The sequence below is a fragment of the Euprymna scolopes genome, chromosome 2 (assembly GCF_053919585.1).
Source record: "Euprymna scolopes isolate OS-2025 chromosome 2, ASM5391958v1, whole genome shotgun sequence".
Lineage (NCBI taxonomy): Eukaryota > Metazoa > Mollusca > Cephalopoda > Sepiida > Sepiolidae > Euprymna > Euprymna scolopes.
The window spans coordinates 65,811,140-65,836,592 of NC_136483.1; the positions used below are offsets into that span (position 1 = coordinate 65,811,140).

General features: G+C 30.9%; 1 protein-coding gene across 2 annotated transcripts in view; it reads left to right on the forward strand.

Moving 5' to 3' along the window:
• LOC145291808 (transient receptor potential cation channel subfamily A member 1-like) overlaps positions 1–25,453 on the forward strand; it is a 198,149-nt gene that overhangs the window by 75,690 nt on the left and 97,006 nt on the right. For both annotated transcript variants that reach the window (XM_080137720.1, XM_080137719.1), the window contains one exon: positions 17,014–17,170. In XM_080137720.1, coding sequence (XP_079993846.1) covers positions 17,014–17,170 — 157 coding nt within the window. The remainder of the gene's footprint in view (positions 1–17,013; positions 17,171–25,453) is intronic.

Below are 25,453 nucleotides of genomic sequence, written 5' to 3' on the forward strand. Positions count from 1 at the left end.
AAAGATGTATGGTTTATTAATGAGTAACTTAAAGATGTATGGTTTATTAATGAGTAACTTAAAGATATATGGTTTATTAATGAGTAACTTAAAGATGCATGGTTTATTAATGAGTAACTTAAAGATGCATGATTTATTAATGAGTAACTTAAAGATGTATGGTTTATTAATGAGTAACTTAAAGATGTATGGTTTATAAATGAGTAACTTAAAGATGCATTATTTATTAATGAGTAACTTAAAGATATATGATTTATTAATGAGTAACTTAAAGATGTATGGTTTATTAATGAGTAACTTAAAGATGCATTATTTATTAATGAGTAACTGAAAGATGTATGGTTTATTAATGAGTACCTTAAAGATGTATGGTTTATAAATGAGTAACTTAAAGATGCATTATTTATTAATGAGTAACTTAAAGATGCATGGTTTATTAATGAGTAACTTAAAGATGTATGGTTTATAAATGAGTAACTTAAAGATGCATTATTTATTAATGAGTAACTTAAAGATATATGATTTATTAATGAGTAACTTAAAGATGTATGGTTTATTAATGAGTAACTTAAAGATGCATTATTTATTAATGAGTAACTTAAAGATGTATGGTTTATTAATGAGTACCTTAAAGATGTATGGTTTATAAATGAGTAACTTAAAGATGCATTATTTATTAATGAGTAACTTAAAGATGTATGGTTTATTAATGAGTAACTTAAAGATGCATGGTTTATTAATGAGTAACTTAAAGATGCATGATTTATTAATGAGTAACTTTAAGATGTATGGCTTATTAATGAGTAACTTAAAGATGTATGGTTTATAAATGAGTAACTTAAAGATGCATTATTTATTAATGAGTAACTTTAAGATGTATGGTTTATTAATGAGTAACTTAAAGATGTATGGTTTATAAATGAGTAACTTAAAGATGCATTATTTATTAATGAGTAACTTAAAGATGTATGGTTTATTAATGAGTAACTTAAAGATGCATTATTTATTAATGAGTAACTTAAAGATGTATGGTTTATAAATGAGTAACTTAAAGATGTATGGTTTATTAATGAGTAACTTAAAGATGCATTATTTATTAATGAGTAACTTAAAGATGTATGGTTTATTAATGAGTAACTTAAAGATGCATTATTTATTAATGAGTAACTTAAAGATGTATGGTTTATTAATGAGTAACTTAAAGATGCATGGTTTATTAATGAGTAACTTTAAGATGCATGATTTATTAATGAGTAACTTAAAGATGTATGGTTTATAAATGAGTAACTTAAAGATGTATGGTTTATTAATGAGTAACTTAAAGATGCATGGTTTATTAATGAGTAACTTGAAGATGTATGGTTTATTAATGAGTAACTTAAAGATGTACGGTTTATTATTGAGTAACTTAAAGATGTACGGTTTATTATTGAGTAACTTAAAGATGTATGGTTTATTAATGAGTAACTTAAAGATGTATGGTTTATTAATGAGTAACTTAAAGATGTATGATTTATTAATGAGTAACTTAAAGATGTATGGTTTATTAATGAGTAACTTAAAGATGTATGATTTATTAATGAGTAACTTAAAGATGTATGGTTTATTAATGAGTAACTTAAAGATGCATTATTTATTAATGAGTAACTTAAAGATGTATGATTTATTAATTAGTAACTTAAAGATGTATGGTTTATTAATGAGTAACTTAAAGATGTATGGTTTATTAATGAGTAACTTAAAGATGTATGGTTTATTAATGAGTTATTTAAAGATGTATGGTTTATTAATAAGTAACTTAAAGATGTATGATTTATTAATGAGTAACTTAAAGATGTATGGTTTATTAATGAGTAACTTAAAGATGCATTATTTATTAATGAGTAACTTAAAGATGTATGGTTTATTAATGAGTAACTTAAAGATGCATTATTTATTAATGAGTAACTTAAAGATGTATGGTTTATTAATGAGTAACTTAAAGATGTATGGTTTATTAATGAGTAACTTAAAGATGTATGGTTTATTAATGAGTTATTTAAAGATGTATGGTTTATTAATAAGTAACTTAAAGATGTATGGTTTATTAATGAGTAACTTTAAGATGTATGGTTTATTAATGAGTAACGTAAAGATGCATTATTTATTAATGAGTAACTTAAAGATGTATGGTTTATTAATGAGTAACTTAAAGATGCATTATTTATTAATGAGTAACTTAAAGATGTATGGTTTATTAATGAGTAACTTAAAGATGTATGGTTTATTAATGAGTTATTTAAAGATGTATGGTTTATTAATAAGTAACTTAAAGATGTATGGTTTATTAATGAGTAACTTAAAGATGTATGGTTTATTAATGAGTAACTTAAAGATGCATTATTAATTAATGAGTAACTTAAAGATGTATGGTTTATTAATGAGTAACTTAAAGATGCATTATTTATTAATGAGTAACTTAAAGATGTATGGTTTATTAATGAGTAACTTAAAGATGTATGGTTTATTAATGAGTAACTTAAAGATGTATGGTTTATTAATGAGTAACTTAAAGATGTATTGTTTATTAATGAGTAACTTAAAGATGTATGATTTATTAATGAGTAACTTAAAGATGTATGGTTTATAAATGAGTAACTTAAAGATGTATGGTTTATTAATGAGTAACTTAAAGATGCATTATTTATTAATGAGTAACTTAAAGATGTATGGTTTATTAATGAGTAACTTAAAGATGCATGGTTTATTAATGAGTAACTTAAAGATGTATGGTTTATTAATGAGTAACTTAAAGATGCATTATTTATTAATGAGTAACTTAAAGATGTATGGTTTATTAATGAGTAACTTAAAGATGTATGGTTTATTAATGAGTAACTTAAAGATGCATTATTTATTAATGAGTAACTTAAAGATGTATGGTTTATTAATGAGTAACTTAAAGATGTATGGTTTATTAATGAGTAACTTAAAGATGCATGATTTATTAATGAGTAACTTAAAGATGTATGGTTTATTAATGAGTAACTTAAAGATGTATGGTTTATAAATGAGTAACTTAAAGATGCATTATTTATTAATGAGTAACTTAAAGATGTATGGTTTATTAATGAGTAACTTAAAGATGTATGGTTTATTAATGAGTAACTTAAAGATGTATGATTTATTAATGAGTAACTTAAAGATGCATGGTTTATTAATGAGTAACTTAAAGATGTATGATTTATTAATGAGTAACTTAAAGATGTATGGTTTATTAATGAGTAACTTAAAGATGCATTATTTATTAATGAGTAACTTAAAGATGTATGGTTTATTAATGAGTAACTTAAAGATGTATGATTTATTAATTAGTAACTTAAAGATGTATGGTTTATTAATGAGTAACTTAAAGATGTATGGTTTATTAATGAGTAACTTAAAGATGTATGGTTTATTAATGAGTTATTTAAAGATGTATGGTTTATTAATAAGTAACTTAAAGATGTATGGTTTATTAATGAGTAACTTAAAGATGTAAGGTTTATTAATGAGTAACTTAAAGATGCATTATTTATTAATGAGTAACTTAAAGATTTATGATTTATTAATGAGTAACTTAAAGATGCATTATTTATTAATGAGTAACTTAAAGATGTATGGTTTATTAATGAGTAACTTAAAGATGTATGGTTTATTAATGAGTAACTTAAAGATGTATGGTTTATTAATGAGTTATTTAAAGATGTATGGTTTATTAATAAGTAACTTAAAGATGTATGGTTTATTAATGAGTAACTTAAAGATGTATAGTTTATTAATGAGTAACTTAAAGATGCATTAATTATTAATGAGTAACTTAAAGATGTATGGTTTATTAATGAGTAACTTAAAGATGCATTATTTATTAATGAGTAACTTAAAGATGTATGGTTTATTAATGAGTAACTTAAAGATGTATGGTTTATTAATGAGTAACTTAAAGATGTATGGTTTATTAATGAGTTATTTAAAGATGTATGGTTTATTAATAAGTAACTAAAAGATGTATGGTTTATTAATGAGTAACTTAAAGATGTATGGTTTATTAATGAGTAACTTAAAGATGCATTATTTATTAATGAGTAACTTAAAGATGTATGGTTTATTAATGAGTAACTTAAAGATGCATTATTTATTAATGAGTAACTTAAAGATGTATGGTTTATTAATGAGTAACTTAAAGATGTATGGTTTATTAATGAGTTATTTAAAGATGTATGGTTTATTAATAAGTAACTTAAAGATGTATGGTTTATTAATGAGTAACTTAAAGATGTATGGTTTATTAATGAGTAACTTAAAGATGCATTATTTATTAATGAGTAACTTAAAGATGTATGGTTTATTAATGAGTAACTTAAAGATGCATTATTTATTAATGAGTAACTTAAAGATGTATGGTTTATTAATGAGTAACTTAAAGATGTATGGTTTATTAATGAGTAACTTAAAGATGTATGGTTTATTAATGAGTAACTTAAAGATGTATGGTTTTTTAATGAGTAACTTAAAGATGTATGATTTAGTAATGAGTAACTTAAAGATGTATGGTTTTAATTTTAAAAAAAGATTTTCAAATGTTTGACATGTTTTTATATTTTCGCTTTCTAACGAAATGTAGTTCAGATAAACAACTGTTAAATCCAAGTTACTAAACATGATGTCCATGTTTTGTTCAAATACTCCTGCTCCTACTTTTATACAGAAACAAGTAAAGCGTACATGGTCCCTCGTGAGTGAACAGTGAATGAGGCATTAAAAATTGACTAATTTAGAATCCCCCCCATTTGACCCCAAAAGTCCCCAGGGAGGCTTCAAATCCTGGTTAAAATGAACAAACGGTGCAGTTTTAGGCCTTAACATATGTAAATTTGACTTCTGCACCATGCAAAAGTGACTAAGTTCAGCATTTGCCCCGCCACTTATTTAGCCCCAAAATAAAAATTCCAAGGCGTAGTTATTGAGAAAAGTGCGGACAGGCGAACGGGCACAGTCTATTATAGTGGGACAAATTCTTATGTGTTTTAGTTAACACTTATGCTATTTTCAAGTATGTTTCTGATACATCGAGTTTTGAAATATATTTCTTCATTGTTTAGGTAATTGTATTGTTAAAACAATCATTTAGTTCAGTTTAATAATCGAATTTTGTCGTTCATTTTTTACATAAACTTTTAGACTCATCCAAACTATTCAGTATATTGTAATTAAGACTACATTTTTCTAGACAGTCAAGTCCTTTTTGTAATTATTTCTTGAGCTCCAAAATGTACTTGCCTTTTGATGCAAAAATATCGTTTCTGCACTCTTCTTTTTATTCGAATGTCATCTTTGCTTTTGGGCACATTTTCAAACTTTAATAAAACATTTCAGGAAAGTTGATTTAAGTTTTTTTTTAAAGTTTTCTGAACTATTTGAAACCGTCTTTACACTATTTTTTGAATTTCATATTTGTTCATAGGTTGAATAAATTAAGTGACGCCATTTGATCTGTTCTGAATAAATTTCAAGATCGATACATGACGAATGTTTTCACTTCATATTTTTGTTCCTAAACGAATCATTTATCGTAGCATTCATCTAAGAAATGTTTTAACTGGTAATTCTTTGGCCAATTGCTTTAAGTAATCATCATTGATTCTTCGATTTTTCCATGTTCTCCTTAAATCAGATTCTGTGTCTAATCCAAAATTAACATTCGTGTCTTCCATATTTCTATTGATAAACGTTCTTTTAATAATAATAGATACGTTTTCTGTTTTTGTAGAGTATTTTTTTCAGATTCTTCTTGTTATCCTATTCTTTTCTTACAATATTAGAAGTTCATCCTTCATTACCGCAATCGTTATGCCTCATTATTAAATAGAAATATTTTTTTCTTCTTTTACAAAGAAGTCGCCGCTTCTCAAGGTTCGAAGGTCACTCGAAGATAAGGCTTAATGAGTGTAAGGTAATCAGTAACACGCTAATGTTCAATAGTGGTGGAAATTGGGTAGAATGTGATTATTTAAGAGGACGGTCCAACAAGAATTTGTTTACATTGGACTTGAAAGCAACCATTTTGCAGTCAACTGATATGCAGCCCCATTGTATTATGCTTTACGGGCAGGAAGTTTAAAAACAAAAACTTTGCTCGTAGAACTTTCGTTTAGTTTTAGGAACAGATAGAGATTAGAAGAAATTGTTGACGGTGGTTACAGCTAGACGAATATTTGTTGTGAATGTTCTTTTCTTTTGAGAGGGGAGGTTTTTAATTAATCTCGTTTGAAATTAGAAATTACACGTGACAACCATTGTTCTTGTATTTATTTATATGTCTTCCTTGCCAAAGTTCATATTCCTAAATCTAATCACTTAAAAGAAGTTCGTGGACATACCCAGAGACACACATACATAGACACACACCTTTTATGTTTAATAGTATAAATAGAGTTTGTTTTAATTTATTTCGTTTCTGTGACCCGTCTTATCAGCTTTATCTTGATTCCCCACGAAATTTGTGATTTTTGAACTCCATGGAAAAAAAAATACATAGATGGTATCTGCATTGGGATTGATTGATGATTAGGAACGAAGTAGAATATTTAGAGAATAGTCGAACACATAACACGGAATAAGAAACAAAACCTCTTTTAAAACAAAACAGCGGAATGGCTTATCTGTGCATGAGAAAGTTGAACTGTATCCGAGTACAAAAAGGAAGAATAGGAAGTTCCTTGGATGTGTACGTAAAGCATCGGTCCTTTATGGAGTTCCAGGTTGGTCAGCAGTCATCTTCAGTAAACATCCTCTATGTTGGAGCATCTAGTGGACAGGGGGCGTGAGAGAAAGGAAATAGGTATGTCTTTGTTGGTTCCTGGGTTTATTTGCTAGCTGACCGAGATTCCTTTAGAAGCCAAAATGTTCCTTAGGGGGCAGAAGAAATCAATGCGCTATGTCAACTGATTGATCATTGCTAAAGGGTGTTCGAGGTAAATTATTTTCGTGCCCGACATCATTTGTAGAAGAATGTTTGTTGCTTTGTTTTGGTGGCATACATTAACGTCTTATATTATTCATCCAGTATTTTGTAAATTGAATTTGGAATAGGCGAAAATACATTAATTTAGTGCATAGACAACTTGTGAAGACATCGGAAATGAAGGATTGGTAAAGATTGGTCGAGAACGTTCTAGGTGAAAAAATTCTTGTAAAGGGAAATGAAGGCACATCTGTTCATTTCGTCTATCAGTATGCGAGTCTGTGTGTAACAGTGTGTGTAAATAGGATCAGATGTGTGCGTTTATTAGAGTGTATGGTGTATTATAAACCTGTGAGAGATAAAGTCCGGTTACCAGTGTGTATAAGCCGGCGCTGTGTTTAGTAATTCGTGCAAGTCTCTCATCATATCTGTGCTACTTGTCTAGAGCCTTTTAGCCTCCAGTAATCTAGGATGGATTATAACGCGCGCATATGCATTGTTTCTGAAAGGAGAATAGGAAAGAATAAGAACAGAAAGGAGGACGAGAAACGCTGTGCTTGTGTTTTATTCTGAGTACGAGATTTGGAAGTAAATATCTCTTTTGCCGTGATTGGTTGAAATGGATGCTGCTTTGAGTTTTCTTCCAATCGAGAGTCGATACGCCAAACCATTTATATCCTTCGTTTTCCCGTGAACATTTATTAGTACATGCTGTTTTCTGATCATATACTCACCTACTAATTGTTGACAATAGTGTGTATTTTTCGAGGTTATTTTTTGTTTTATTTTACTTTTAATTTTTCAATATGAAAGCGCTTATGGAATAAATGGCAGTGAGTGCTATAGTTGTCATCGAATTACAAAACTGAACGGATATTGGACGATGATTATTTCCCCCCGATTGCTATACCAGTCATTTATTTATAATTCAAAACCGATATGTTCGATCTCAGAGGAAAAACGAACCATACAAAAAAAAAAAAAAAAAAAAAAAAAACATCGATTAACAAAGAGTCTCGGATTTCCTTATCAATACCAACATTACCTTTCATACTTCAAAGTCCCGATTTCATTAAAAATGCAGACAAAAGATATAAAGTGCGATTTAAAATAAAGCAAGAGTTGTCTCCCTTTGTGATCACAACCACTTCTCATTAGCTACTACATCAAAATGTAAGGCAACGCGCCAGTGCTTTTCCAGGACTACTCCACTTACCCTTGATATGAATGCTGAGTATATTATAAGAGGATATCAAGGACCATTTTTTAAGTCTTTGGAATAACTCAACAGAGGATTCAACCGCGGTCTTCCGGCCTATTACCGAACATTCTTACTATTATAACAATTGGGTCAGTATGTTCAATACTGCAAATAACCATTAATAACCATTTTTGTTGGATTTAGGTGGAAAACTGAATGAGTCTACTTTTACAAATTTATGAAATTAGTTGGTTCGTTGTTCGGTTTATTGGCCTATCAACAGCTGCATGGTCATTTAAGGCCAAATAAGTTTTTTTTTTATTGAGGTTTTTCTTAGTAAGGTAGGTATTATTTATTTTCCAGTATGTCGAGGTGAGATTGGAGGAACCAAGTTATGAAAAGGAGTAATATTTGTCCGTTCAATTTTATGTTTCAAAATGTTTTAGATGAGGATTCATAATCTATGCTATTTTAATTATTCAAACTACTGTTTGCATATTGAATATTATTCTTAAAACGTTTCGGCTGATGTAATCTCCGACATTCTTTTGGCCGAGTCTTGTCGTAAACTTCATATGACTGTTAATGTGTACGCACGCCACCATTACACACATTAGAAAGCAGCAGGGCTGGCCTGACCTTCCACCTGCATACAGCGTCTTGGTAGCTACAAATGGTCACCCATCTAGTACTGACCACGTTCAGCGTTGCTTAACTGCGGTGATTTGACGAGAACCGGTGTGTCAACATGATTGTACAGGGATGACATCGACCAAAACGTGCGAATAATGATGAAGACGAGAACAATAGTCCGAATAATCCAAATAATAGTAATTATCAATTTAGCTTGTATAAGTGCTCATATGAGGAGGAGGCATCATCATCATCATCATCATCATCATCATCATCATCATCATCATCATCATCATCCTCTCGGATGAATCTGAAGATTTTATTGTTGGCATTGGTTTCCAGCGGGTATATACAGGAGGTAAGTATCCGATGCTGTTGCAAACATCCTAAGTGAAGGTGACTTTTGTGGAACAAACTGGATTCGAATTTGGAACATCCAAGTCGTCAGTTCGTGTCGTTAACCATTAGACCATCGTCACCTCCTCTAATATGGGGCAAACCAGAGTTTTCACATCGGCATTTGTTTTTTCACGTAAACAAACATAACATCTAACCTTTTTTTGTGACTCCCGAGTAATGCAGAAATTTTAGATATGTGTAAATAAATTCCACTTTTCTGCGTTTATAGTTAAATAACTTTGCGTAAAATTTCGTGAGAAAAACAAAGTAATGGACCAATTTTAAGAAAATCAGAACGATTATGGTATCAAGAAATAACAGAGTAAAGGAATAATGGATAGCGACAAAAAGATAAATCAATTCCGTTTAACATCGGATGCCATAAAGCGATGAAATTTATCTATATTATTGAATAATTTTGTCTGTCAATCACTTTCAATCTTCTGGTGTTAAACATTCAATTAATGTAGAATTAAATAATACTTATCGGCATGCAAGCTCCAAATACTTGATAGTAAAATCCTTGCTTTAATGAAGCAATATATATAAAATGGATTATCCACGCATGTAATAACTGCCAATTAAAACTCAATTAATCGACTTTCCATCTAAGCATGATGAAACGTGTCAGCCTTATTAAAAAAATGTTTGTTTAGCTTCAGCTCAACAAGTCGAATACTTGAATAGTGACTACTAAATTCAATAACGAGCTTCGTGTTTTTTTTTTATAGAAATCGCTCGACAAGACATTAGGGAACTTATTTTCAATCATATCAAGGTAAAAAAAAAAACTAGAGAACAATAAGTGTTCGATAGATATATCCCCACCTAGAAAGCAGCAATTACCTTCCTCTTTTGTCCGAAAGATATCTCATGGAATGTGCGGACTAAAGGATTTGTGTCAGATGTTGACTAACGATATAAATTTGAAGGGGTCAATTTTTGCGTCAACATTTTTGCAAAGTTATTTACGCCTCGCAATCTCAACATACTTTCAAAACACGTTATTTCAAAGGCCCGTGACGTCACAAGTGAGCCGTGTGCGAGCCAGCTAACGCGTTAGCTTTTTTCACCTCCTTTTCCCCTTTCATATTATAGGTTAGAGCCTGGCTACTGCGGTTATTTTTTTCCGCTCGCACGGGCACTCGCTATTATTAAAAGAATGAATACATGTATTTGCATAAGCACTTATAGTAATAAAAATAAATACTTACAGTCATTATCTATATATTATTACGCTTGTCGCTTCGACCGTTATCATCGTATTCATAAACGTACGCTAAAATAAAAATGGAATACTCCAAATTGCACCAACCGTTATTATACTGAATTCTCTTGTGAAAATGGAATATTGCCAGCCAGTATCTCGTGGGTACAGATCACAATACTTATAAGTTATTTTACGTCAGTCAGTGTCTCTGGATGCAGATCACAATACTAATAATTTACTTATCGCCAGCCAGTATTTAGTAGGTGCAGATCACAATATTAATAAGTTATTTATCGCCAGCCAGTGTATAGTAGGTACAGATCACAATACTAATCAGTTAGTTATCGCCAGCCAGTATCTGATCGGTGCAGATCACTTATGAGTATTGTACTCATAAGTTATTTATCGCCAGCCAGTGTGCGGTGGGTGCAGATCACAATACAAAGTTGCTAATTGCCAGCCAATATATGGAGGGTGTAGATCACAATACTTATAAGTAATTTATCGCCTGCCAGTTTTTGTGGGTACAGTTAGTTATCGGCATGTGGGTACAGGTCACAATACTCATAAGTTATTTATTCCCAGCCAGTATGATGGGTACAGATCACAATACTTATAAGTTAGTTATCGCCAGCCAGTCTCCGGTTGTACAATTACAATACTAAGTAAGTTATCGCTAGCTAGTGTATCTGTGGTACAGATCACAATACTCATAAGTTCTTTATCGCCAGCGAGTGTATAGTGGGTTCAGATCACAATACTAATCAGTTATCGCCAGCCAGTATCTGGTCGGTGCAGATCACAATACAAAGTTACTTATTGCAAGCCAGTCGATGGTTGGTAAATATCACAATACTAATAAGTTATTTACTGTCAGTCAGTGTATGGTAAATACAGATCACAATACTAATAAGTAATTTAAAGCCAGCCAGTGTTCTGTCGGTGTAGGTTACAATAATAAGTTAGTTATCGCCAGCCAGTGTCTGGTCGGTGTAGATCAAAGTTAGTTATCGCCAGCCAGTGTCTGGTCGGTGTAGATCAAAATACTAATGTTATTTTTCGCCAAGCAGTGAGTGTTTTTCTTGTATTTTTTGTAATAATATATCTCAAGCAGGTATCCATATTTGTCTACAGAAATATCTTTTTAATTTACGGTCTGAGCGGAACTAACATTATACTGATTATTCTATTGAAGGACATTCTATTGTTTGCTTATGTAATGATGTTTTTAACTACCGTGGAATTTCCACGTGTTCTGCTAGTTGTTGTATTAATACTGCTGTCAAGAAAAAATAATTTAAATGTATTAATACTTCTGTTTAAAAAAATAGACATTTATAGTTTCTAAATAAAAATAAACACAGTGTTAGGCAATTATTTATATTTTCATTAATGAAAATAATACATACTTGCGGGACCTGTTGAAATTCCACAGCAGCATTTTTCGTATGCAATATATTGTTGCTGGGCATGCTGTAAGCGTTCTATTCAGCATGAATGAAGGCACAATCATATTCTAGTTTTTTTTATTAAAACTGTACTTCCCCTTTTACTAAAATAATGACTTTGATATATTTCATGGGCTGATTATTTCATTACAAACACACCGGTCAATTAACTCACATTTTATCATTTTTCATAATTATTGAATATGTTACTATGTTCGACAATAATTTTGCATAATTTCAACCCACATTATCGCCTCTCCCTTTACTAAAATATTAAATTTGATATATTGTATCGACTGATTATTTTATAAAAAACACAACTATTAATTAACTCACATTTATTCATTTTTATTTTTTAATAATTCTTGGATATAGTACTAATTTTGACAATAATTTTTCATCAATTAAACTCACCATGTCGCACACCTTACTAAAATAATAACTTTGATATGTTTTCTAGGCTGATTATTTCATTACAAACATCAACTCACATTTCATCATTTTTCATAATTCTTGGATATGTTACTAATTTCGACAATCATTGTTCATAATTTATACCCACATTATCGCCCTCTCTTAATAAAATAATAACTTTGAAATATTATCTGGGCTTATTATTTTATTACAAACACACTAATGCATGAAATCACATTTAATCACTTTTCATAATTCTTCGATATATTACTTATTTCGACAATCATTTTTCATAATTTTAACCCACATTTTCGCCCTTCCCTCTTTACTAAATAATAACTTAGATATATTGTCTAGGCTGATTATTTCCTTACAAACACACCAATCAATTAACTAATGTTTCATCATTTTTTCGTAATTCTTGGATATGTTACTAATTTCGACAACATTTTTTCATAATTAAAGCCCTCCTTATCTTCTTCCCCTTTACTTATATAATAACTTTGATATATTGTCTAGGCTGATCATTTTATTATAAACACACCAGTCAATTAAATCACATTTCGTCATTTTTCGTAATTATTGGATATCTTACAAATTTCGACAATAATTTTTTATAATTTAAACCATCCCCGTCGCCCTCTCTTACTAAAACAAATACTTTGATATATTTTCTGGGCTGATTATTTCATAAAAAACATAACTATCAAGTAACTCACACTTCATCATTTTTCTTAATTCTTTGATATGTTACACATTTCAACAATTATTTTTAATATTTTTAACCCACATTATCAACCACCTACTACAAACATAATAACTTTGATATATTATCTGGGATGATTATTTCATTTCAAACACACCAATCAATTAACTCACATTTTGTCATTTTTCATAATTCTTGAATATGTTACTTATGTCGACAATCATTTTTCATCATTTTAACCCACATCATGGTCCCACTTACTAAAATAATAACTTGATATATTGTCTGGTCTGATTATTTCATTGCAAACACACTAATGCATTAAATAAGATATTATCATTTTTCATAATTCTTGGATATGTTACTAATTTTGACAATTATTTTTCATAATTTAAACCATCCTTATCGCCCTCTCTTACTTACATAATTACTTTGATATATTTTCTGTGCTGATTATTTTATTATAAACACACACTCGATTAACTCACATTTAATATTTGTTCATAAGTCTGGATATGTTACTAATTTCGACAATAATTTTTATAATTAAAAACACACATTATGCCGCTCCCTCCTATTTATATAATATATTTTATATATTGTCTGGGCTTATTATATCATTACAAACACACCAATCAAGTAACTCACATTTCATCATTTTTCATAATTCCTGGATATGTTACTAATTTCGACAATAATTTTCATAACTTTAAATCACTATATCGCTCCCCATTACTTAAATAATAACTTCGATATATTGCCTAGGCTGATTATTTCATTACAAACAAATAAATAAATTCTAGGTATTCTCATATTATATATGTTTCACCTATCTTATCCAATCCCGAGTGACGCCGCATATTCTGCTAATATATATCGTTCACCTATCTCATTCGATCCCGGGCGACGTTGGGTATTTTGCTACTATATGTTTTCCACCTATCTCATTCAATACTGGGCGACGCTTTTTGATAGTATATATTTGTACATCTCATTCAATCCCTGGACTGAGTTCATGTCCGCCACCCTACTGTTGAAAATATACATTAAATAAAGTAATGTTTTAATCGTAAACTGTTTCAGCCATTTCCGGGACTGATTTTATATCCCCCAACCCACTGCTAAAAATATACATGAAATAATGTAATGTGTAAATAGTAAATTGTTTCAGCCATTTCCGGGACCGACTTTGTATCCCAAACCCACTGTTAAAAATATACATGAAATAATGTAATGTCTTAATAGTAAACTGTTTCAGCCATTTCCGGGACCGACTTTATATCCCAAATCCTCTACTAAAAATATACATGAAATAATGTAATGTCTAAATAGTAAACTGTTTAAGCCATTTTTTGGACTGACTTTATATCCCAAACCCACTGTTAAAAATATACATAAAATAAAGTAATGTCTAAATAGTAAACTGTTTAGCCATTTCCGGGACTGACTTATAATCCCCACCCCACTGTTGAAAATATACAGGAAATAAAGTAATGTATAAATCGTAAACTTTTTCAGCCATTTCTTGGATCGACTTCTCATCTCCCATCCTACTGTTAAAAATATACATTAAATAAAGTAATGTCCAAGACGTACATGGTTGCAGCCATTTCCAGAACCGACTTCATATTTCCCACCCCAATGTTAAAAATATACATTAAATAAAGCAATGTGTAACGCGTAAACGGGTTCACCCATTTCCGGGACTGATTTAATATCCCCCACCCCACTGTTAAAAATATATATGAAATAAAATAATGTTTAAATCGTAAACGATTTGAGAAATTTCCGGGACTGACTTCATATCCCGTAACCCACTGCTTAAAATATATTTGATATAAAGTAATGTTTAAATCATAAACTGTTTCAGCAGCTTTTCGAAAGTAATGCATAAAAAACATTAACACGGTTAGGGATTAGGTAACCATTGCTTCAACATGTGAATGTTTGAGTGTACTATCAGTTTCAGCATTCAAGTGACTTAAATCTCCCCCCCCCACACACACTTTTTGGCCTTGGTTAATGGAGGAGAAATCCTTCATTACTGATACAATTCTTATTTTAGTTATTGACCAGAGAGCCCCTTTTGAGGAGCTGATTTCCCCCTATATTTTTAACCGACCTCATGTCCAATTCCACCCTTGTTGGGAGGCCAGTAAAAAAAAATCAGAACGGACACTTCCAGGGCATTTTGTAATTAAATCAGAAATAACTTTTTTCAGTTACTTTTTTTAATATTAAAACTTTGTTACATTAAACATAGTACCTATTCACAATGCCTCTCCACGGGACAGATTTAGACACCAGGGTCATTTTTTAAGGTGGAGAAAAAATTGTCTTAGTCGTAAAGGATTTCTCTTCCACTCAGAGAGAAGAAACTGAAATGTAGCACCTGAAGAACAGATACTATACAAAAGGCCAAGGAAGAGAAATCATTTTTATTAGCTTTGCCTCAACAGCGACACCAATTTTTTTTTTAATATTTCAAATTTTCCTTTTCAAGGGTTGAAAGGTTTATTTGGAATATTCCACTTTTTGGAATATTCCACTTTCCTTTTTTAGGGATGCACAGCATGATAACGGACGGAGCGATAAGCGTAATAATATAATGATAGTTATTTAAATGTATTAACACTGCTGCTAATAAATAACTGCTGTTAATAAAATAATTTTAAGCTATTAATACTGCTTTTCAAACAATAAGCACAATTATGTAAACACTTATTGTAATAAAAAATAGTTATAGTTATACAAATCTATGAATACTGCTGTTATATAAAAAAAAAAATAAACATAATTTCCAAGTCGTAAATGCTTTTTCGGATCCTAATATTTCTGTTTCCTAAGTGGAGTTATCTAAACTATCCTGTACCCCATAACACATTACACGTACATTAAATCTGTTGCCAAGGCCGCTGGAAAAATGGTGGGATCCTTCTATCGATCCAGTAGATATCTTACTACTGACGCAATTCTCTATCTATATAAGAGCCAAGTACGTCCAAGGATGGGGTACTGTTGCCACATTTGGACAGGAGCTGCTAGAAAGGACTTTGTAGCCTCGTAGAAGATTTCCTTTTCTCTTCTCTGCAACCTCTATCTCACAGAAGAGATGTTGCAAGTTTGTCTCTGCTTCATCATTATTTTCATGGCAAGTGCTCGACTGAGCTTCAATCTATGGTCCCCCCTCGCCAAACTTTCACAAGAAACACTCGTCTAGCTGAAAACACTATCAATAATTCCCCCACACTCTATCTGTGTATAAACCTAAACGTAGATTCCATGAAAAAAGCTTCTTTCTTAAAACTGCACGCCGGTGGAACTGTCTTCCGTTCTCCTGCTTTCCAGCTGACTACAATCTGGTTGTCTTCAAGTCCGACGTAAACAAGTTCTTGATAAGCCGTTCCACTTAAGTTAACAAATTTACCTAATTAATATTACTAACAATCACTATATCGTTCAATTGACTCTTACCCCTTATCCTCGAGTGGTCTCTGGGCCTTGAAAAGTGGTGATACCTATGTAAAAGAAAATCATAAAAACCAATAGTAGACCATTACTGATAGACAAAATGGGCAAGGGTGTTGAACATGGCAACGTATAAGCTTGGGTTTTGTCTCTCCGAGCGTTGTAACTTAACAGATTGTAACTTAGCATGTGATATGTTTCAATCAATAATAATTTCATGTTTCGGTGATTGTGCACTTTTGCCACCGCGCTATTTAATTTCTTTTTTCAAGTTAAATTCAAGGTTCACTATATGTTCTTTTTTCTTTAATTAAATTGTTAGGTGGAAGTACAGTTACAAAACATCCTCCTCATATAAAGAATGGCTTTCAAAATGATAACGTTATTATTTCAGCACGGTGTCAAAAGTGCACAAGTACATTTTAAACAAACACTCTTTAACTCTTCACATCAACTCTTGTCAAATCTAAATGTATGAAATTCTGTTTGCTCACCGCATTGGTTGATATGTCCAAACATTCTAAGAATTTATTTTCTGTCGTCTCTTCAAAGTTAGCAGCAAAAGGAAACATCCAACTATTCCAGAACTATTACGACCAAGACCCAAGACGCCTGAAACTGCGGAATGACAAATCGCAAACGGTTCTTCATGTGGCAGCCATTAATGGAAAAGAGGAAATCGTTCTATTTGCTTTGAATCACGAAGCAGGTCAGTGCGATTTATTTCTTTCAGTTATCACGTTTTAATTCATTAACGAACTAAATCAAATATATATTAACTTATAATCTATTAAAAACAATGTAAAATATCTAAACTATTTAAAATATATATATATATATACATGTGTGTGTGTGTGTGTGTGTGTGTGTGTGTGTGTGTGTGTGTGTGTGTGTGTGTATGTTGATGTAATCAGTCAATGGGAAATTATAAGTATACGACTCGACGAATAATTAATTAAATAATGAATGAACAAATAAATGTGTAACTTACTATTTCGTATTGAGTGTTTTGGACGATTTTAGAAGCGAGGTAAAATCCCAATTACTTTCTTTTGTTGTTTTTGTTTTTACGCTAGAATATTCTCTATTTCAAAATTTAAAGTTCTCGACAATAGTGAATTAAAATAAATGTTGTTTTTTTTCGTTTGTTTGTTTATTTTTTTATCTAACCATCAGGGACACACATCACGGTCCTGTATGCGGACGTTTACTGTTTCATTACTTTGAATTCTCTCTTTCTCTCTCTCTCTCTCTCTCTCTCTCTCTCTCTCTCTCTCTCTCTCTCTCTCTCTCTCTCTCTCTCTGTGCGTGTGTATATATACATACATTAATATTAAATGATATATATATATGTTAATATTAAATATGTATATAGTATGTTTATTTATACAAACATTATTGACTACATATGTGCGCATATGTTTCTGTCGCGATTCCTTTAGAGAAGCAGCGTTCTCAATCCAGTTTTTTTTACAATGAAACCAGATTTAAAATAGTTATTCCTTTTGTTATTAGAATTGCAACAAAAGTATGTACGCGCATATGTAGCCAATAATGTTTGTATAAATAAACATACTGCAATTAAGCTCTGATTGTCATTGCGTACTTTTGGATAAATACCTAAGTTTCAGTTGATTTACATTTAAAAATATACAGCGATACACTCACTAGTATATATATATATATGTGTGTGTGTGTGTGTGTGTGTGTGTGTGTGTGTGTGTGTGTGTGTGTGTGTGTGTGTGTGTGTGTGTGTGTGTGTGTGTGCGTGTGTGTGTGTGTGTGTATTCTTCTTTGCGTGGTTCTGCATCATATTGCAGATCCGCAGATGTTACTCGCCTCTGTGTTTTTCTTCAATTTTATTCCTGATTGAGCTGCACACCAGCAATTTTCAATTCCTCATGAAGTGTGAAGAGCCAATATTGTTTTCGTCGTCATTTTGATCACTGGCCCTTAACTGTTAACTCGTACGCCATCTTAATAAAGCTGTCATTGGCACCTAAGACCTGATCCTATCATCTCAGCCGAGATTCACAGAGCTTGTGGGAGATTGGTGTCACTCCATATTGTTGACGAATACTGTCATTGGTGAAGTTTTTTTTATTTGAGGTGATATATATAATTATTTCCACGATAAGACAACGTCATCTCACACAAAATCATGAAAATCGCAGACCGGAAGTCCTAGTCTAAGACTTTCATGCTTCAGCTTTTATGGTTTGCGTGAGCTGTGTTTTTCTGGTTGTGAAAATCTAATATATAAAGGGCTAGCTATATATATATATATATATATATATATATATATATATATATATATATATATATATATATATATATATGTTTGTCTGTCTTTCTGTTCATCTGTCTGTCTGTCTGTCTCCATATTTTCAAACTCTATCTCTGTTGAAATTAAAAGCTGCAGAGCAGCGCTAGGGGCCTCAAGGGATTGGATTTTTTACGGGCTCTTCTTTTATGGGTCTTTAGCCGGTTAAAATAGTTAAAAAGTCAAAAATGGGTCAAAATTGAAAAAACAAAATCGTTATACATTTCGTACATTCATCTTAGTTTATTTTTAATTTTTAATTTTTCATCAGTTCGTATGCGTGTCACGTTTGTACAGTGAAAACGTCACCGGCTTTGAATGCTACAGTTTTGCTTTGGTTTCGATTCTAGCTGATGGCACCTAAATACTTAATTTTTTTACTTCTGAAATCACGGCTCTATAATAATATATGCGAAATCTGGATAAATTAAAATATCATATTTAAGCGTATTTTACGACCAGGCAAAACCGGGTGCCCCTCCCCTACTAATAATTATATATATATATATATATATATATATATATATATATATATATTAGACACAATATTTATTCTATTCACATCACAAATATCCCAGAATTTCAAATCATTTTATTCTGAAAGATTTACATGACTATCAAAGACCATAACCATTATATTTACCGATTCGACATGAAAGACTAGTATTAAAATAGTTTGATATTCAAAAATGTTAAAACAAAATAAACACATATTCTAGCTCTTATTTCTTGGATTATTTAGAACTTTACTTAAAAGTTTAATATTCTAATTCTTGTCAATAGTTATATATGAGTATTTATAGCAATACAAATTGAATTATCAAGCATAATTTAAGTGCATATATATATATATATATATATATATATATATATATATATATGTGTGTGTGTGTGTGTGTGTGTGTGTGTGTGTGTGTGTGTGTGTGTGTGTGTGTGTGTACAATTTTTAATTATTATATTTATGTATAACTAGCAGGGAGATTCGACGTTGCCCGGGATTGAATGATGATCAACAAATATTTCCCACGCCTATATTTTTATTGTCATCAAAATCCGTGAAATCGCTCGGGAGGAAGCTTCACATACCTCGATGCAGTAACTTAGTCCAAAATATATGTTATTTCACATTGCACTCTTGAGAACCTACTGTGTCCTTTATAAAATTATTTTATATAAACTTCTTTCCAATTAACGAAAAAAAAACATTAAGAAATTTACGTGCGGGGTTTGAATCTACAGACCACGTCATGAAAAAAAAAAAAAAAATGAAAAACACGCTATCAACTTACCCACAGTAGAATTTTACCGGCTCGTTGTTCTATCATTGTTGCTAAGCGACATGGAAAAAATTGCTTCCCATGATAGATAAATTAAAACAACGGTTTGGATTATCGATTATCAGTAATTATCGAGGGTATTCTGAGACAAAACTAAGATCACTCCCAGACTTATATAGTAAAGTTCTGTAAATTTTAAAGAAAATCTATTCAGCCGTTTCGAGGTCTATAAGGAACTAACTCACACACACAGACAAATTTGCATTTATATAATTGTAGATATAATAATAATAATAATAATAATAATAATAATAATAATAATAATAATAATAAGTATTTTATTGTCCAATTTCTACTGTACACTCTTTAACCCTTATCCTCGAGTGGCCTCTTGGCCTTGATAATATGGTGATGCCTGTGTAAAAAAATGTATGCACACAGGTTTACATGACTTTTCTTAACCTCGAAAATTACAATAAATCACAATGTGATATAATTATGATATCTCGTTATTGTAGCATAATTGCAAACTTTGAAATGACTATTTTGTGGTTAAATAGTCAATAATTAACTATTCTACATTTTCCGAATAACAATTTCCGAATAACAATTTCCGAATAACAATTTCCGGGATAAATTTGACGCACTGCTGCCAAAACTCACTATTCCAAATCTGTCACACTGCTGTCAAACCTTGCTACTCCAACTCTGATATTCTACTGTCAAAACTCGGACCTCCAAAACTCGTTACTCTGCTATTAAAACTAAACTGTTTCAACAACCAAATCCAAACTGTTCGCGTCTCCGAAAAAAAAAAAAAAAACAGCCTTTTTATTAAAAACTGGAAGCATTTCATTTGCATATCAGGTGACAAGATAGCAAACATATAAAGAAAAGTAGCAGACAATTTTTCTTTTCTTTTTGCCTGCCAACAAATACTACATCATGCTGTATAAGAACATGTTTGTACCAAATCTGTTTTAAAGAATTTAATCACAGGTTTAAATATTGAATACCTATTCTACTTTTGAAACTGATTCTTATGAGAATCAATTGGAGCTAATTAGCTAAAGTATTTTTATATTCATACATACACGCACACGCGCATGCACACGCATATGCGCACGCGCATGTCCTAGTGTTTTACGTCAATGTGACCTGATGGAATAAAATTGAATTGTTAAAATGTAGACATAATTACAAATATTTTATTAAACATTTCATGCGTAAAATACAGATTAAATAAAATATATAATTCTCCCATGTGTAATTGATTACAAGGGATAAAGGATTTAATGTTTAGGGTATTACACGCCTAATAAAATTATTAATCGTTGAACACGGAGCAAAGAATAAATAACAAAACATTCTTTTTAAAAAACAAAACAACAAAAGGATTTATTTGCGCAGCAGAAAGTTGATGGTTGGACTGTGTCCGCGTTGGAAAAAAAAGGAGCAGCCATTTTATTTTTTTGGTGGTTTGCCAGCAGTTATCTTCCGTGAAACTCGTCTATGCAAGCGTGTCTAGTGGTCAGGAACAAGAAAAGAAGCGACACGTGTCTGTTTTCACTGCTTGCCGGGTTGTCTCTATTCGCTGACCGAGGTTTCAAAAGGGGTTAGAAAAAGAATCAATGCACCCTGCCAGCTAATTGGTCAGTGTGTGTTGCCTAATCACTCAACGCGGGGAATGGCATTGATTCACAAGAGAAAATAGATCTTTATATGTGACAGCAACAGATACAACATTTTCAACGAGGAAAGAGTTATATTGACAACAACTATGAAACACGTCAGACACAGAGATAGAGACTGATTTGACAATCCTATTATAAAATATATCATCCTCGTGTAAATTTTAGGTATGGTGAAGAAGAAGGAAAGAAGAATAAGAAGAATATAGCAAACAGCGACACTGTCGATGCATGTTAATATATATATATATATATATATATATATATATATATATAGATAGATAGATAGATAGATAGATAGAGAGAGAGAGAGAGAGAGTGTGTGAGAGAGAGAGAGAGCACACTTAGGTTAAAACTTTGGAAATAAATCAGAATGTACATAATAAACTTATAATTTGAACATGTTAGCCTAAAATTAAACGGGGATGATTGACTAATAAATAAATCATAACACCATGATAGGAATTGATCAACATAGAAAATGGCAAAAGGGTTAAAATTTCAATAAATAGAGTTATCTCCCTTACAGCGTCAAAATTAACAAATAACCGTAAATAGATTGGAATGAAGGGCAAAAATAAGAAGAAATAAATTTTAAATCTAAAATTTAAAAATGCAAACTGAGCTAGTATTGAACAAAAAATAACACTGACCTTCTTCTCTTTTTGGAATAAATTTAAAGAGCAACCGCTTTTTGAAATTACACAAGTAAGTATGCCGATATAATTGTAGATCGCCAATATAATCATTAGACACGAAACTAACACAGAATCAAGACAATATGGTAGGAACGTAAAATATCAAGTCAGGGATTGAGAAAAAAACAAATTTTAATTAATAACTTAGAGAAAATAGTAATAACCTGAATTAAGTGAACATAGGTAATTGGTCGCTAGGATAAATGAATAATCAATTAAAACATTTCAAAATAGAGATACGAAAATAGGTAGGTATAAAAAAAATTCTTAACAGAAAACGGAAAAAACACTGAAGGAAGAAATGTAAATACATTTTTTATCACATAGTTTTCCTTTAAAGTGAAATGGATTCCATATTGTTCATTAAAAAGGTGTTTTTCTCAACTGAAAAGAGGCTGTTCTTGTGAATATTTTCAAATGATATAAGGTTTGAAATTGTCCGAATGGTCGTGAAACATTTGTAACGAACAATGAAAATACACTACTTGTTGCTATCATTCCAGTCTTTGTGGTCTTGATTTTGTTAAAACAATATATGAATGCTCGATTACAAAAAAACGGTAATTTTGAAACTTACAAATTAAGTCATATTATACTAACTTTAAACTTATTATTCATTATTTATTATTACGATTACCGAATTCTCAATTATATAAACATAATAAAATTCGGAATATTATAAATAATATATATATATATATATATATATATATATATATATATGTTGTGATACGTTTATTAAAATGTATAATAAATTATTTTATTGATTTTTAGCCGAGAGGAGATATATTTTCAGTATATTTTATTCACTATATCATTTTTCGCGCCAAAAGGATCCAATTCACGTCTGCTCGATCACACTTTGTAAACAAAACAAGAAAAAGGAGAGGGGGAGGCCTGTGAACGAAAAGTGGAAAATGAAAGAGAAAAGAAAGATGGAGAGAAATAAACCATATATATAGAGAGAAAATGTGTAGAGAAAGAGAGAGAGAGATCGTATATAGAGAGATAGGGGCCTGAAAAAAGTTGTCAACAGGCAGTGGAGCTTCGCGCTTCAAAGCGATAAGACGTAAGTCAGCGAAGGTCGGGTTGGCGAAGCCGGCGACGACGCATTTCAAGGGACATTAACTGAGTTTTTCAATCAAAACTTTCATTTCTCCAACATCTCTCTTACTCTGGAACATGTATCTAATGGAGCAGACGATTTTTTGTTTTATGTGAACATTGACTGTTAATATATTTTTCTCTCGGTAGAAATTGAATTATTAAAGCATTAATTTTCTTTTCTTGAATTTTATTTTATTTTTTATATTAATAAAAGTTTGTTAACTTTTCGATGATATTTTTCCTCGTTATTTCTTATGTGATTTCGTTGTCCAGTACATTTCATTTTATTGTTGTCTTCGGGACGGTTGTCCCATTTCCTTAACGCTTTATCAAGGAACCTGGGAAACTTTATTTTTTTTATATATTTCGTTACGTCACCCATCTCTACCATCCCCAGTAGGACTGGGATACGTCGTAAATATATATATATATATATATATATATATATATATATATATATATATATATATTAAATCCCCTAAAAGATTTTAAATCCCTTAAAAAGTTTGGACCCTTGAAATGCCCGGTTTATTTAAAATTACCGTGGATTGGGGAAAAGAGTAATAGACTTTCCAAACAGATTTGCAGAAGTATTTACGACTGCTTTTTTTCTGTGTCCTTGCGTTTGGTATATACTACGAGACCTGCTTTTCCGTCTTTCCGCAAGGATGGTTTGCCTTACATCCAAAATTGTATATCAATTCAAATGCCAGTGCGATGCTGGTTATGTTGGGCGAACATCCTTGCACCTTTTGACTCGTGTAAACCAGCATGTTCCATCGAAGATAAGACAAGGGAGGATGGGGTCTGTTGGTCTCCCTCCTTCTGCAGCGTTGGACTCTGCTATTGGCCAGCATTTGGTTGACAACCCGTGCTGTGCCGATAGATATAAAATAGATTGGTTCGAGGTGGCTACATAGAGCGGACTCCAAAAACCATGTAAAGATTTGGGAGTCTGTCTCTATCGCGGTGCGTCAACCTTCTTTGTGCCGGCAAAAAGAAACATCAAACGCATTGTTTCTCTTTGGGGAACTTTGAATCTTTTCTCCCGCTTTTTTTTTCCTCCCTCGTTGTGCCAATATTTTAATCGTTTTTAAACGTTAATAAATTTATTTTAGTATCCTCGTACTTTTGGCACATTTAATAAGTTCCCCACTAGAACTCTTTATTTTTCGACACAATATTATTTTGTTTGCTATCGATTTTCTCCTGACGAGATAATAGCCGAAAGAGCTCTCGAGAAACTTCCGCCTATTATTTTTAAAACTATATATATATATATATATATATATATATATATATATATATATAAATCAATAAAGAAAGAAAATGGCGATATAAAACTATATCTATCTATATATATATATATATATATATATATATATATATATATATATATATATATATATATATAGATTTATTCATTTATTCAATAAGGGTATACATCAATTAGGCTGTAGGGTAAGTGGGGACTCTTTATACGATGGTATTTTGAAGCCTAATGCTTCTCATCAGAAGAGAATCATATTGATGAAAAGCATTATGCTTCTTCATATATATATATATATATATATATATATATATATATATATATATATATATATATACGAAGTGCCTTAAATAAGTTTCTAAACTTTTTATAAAGGCATTTAACATTTTCGTAGATTTTTTAAGAATCAGTATGTTATTGCTACACATCTTATGAGATGACTGACCATGTTTTATGATTTCAGATTCAAATGAACAGGTTCAGCAGGAATTGGTATACACCCTATTAAAGCCTGATTGTTACAGCTGATGAATTTCAAAAATACAATCTGGACGTGAGGACATTCTAGAAGAACGATATGCAATAAAATTCTGTTTTAAACTTGAAAAAAAAAATGCCACAGAAAT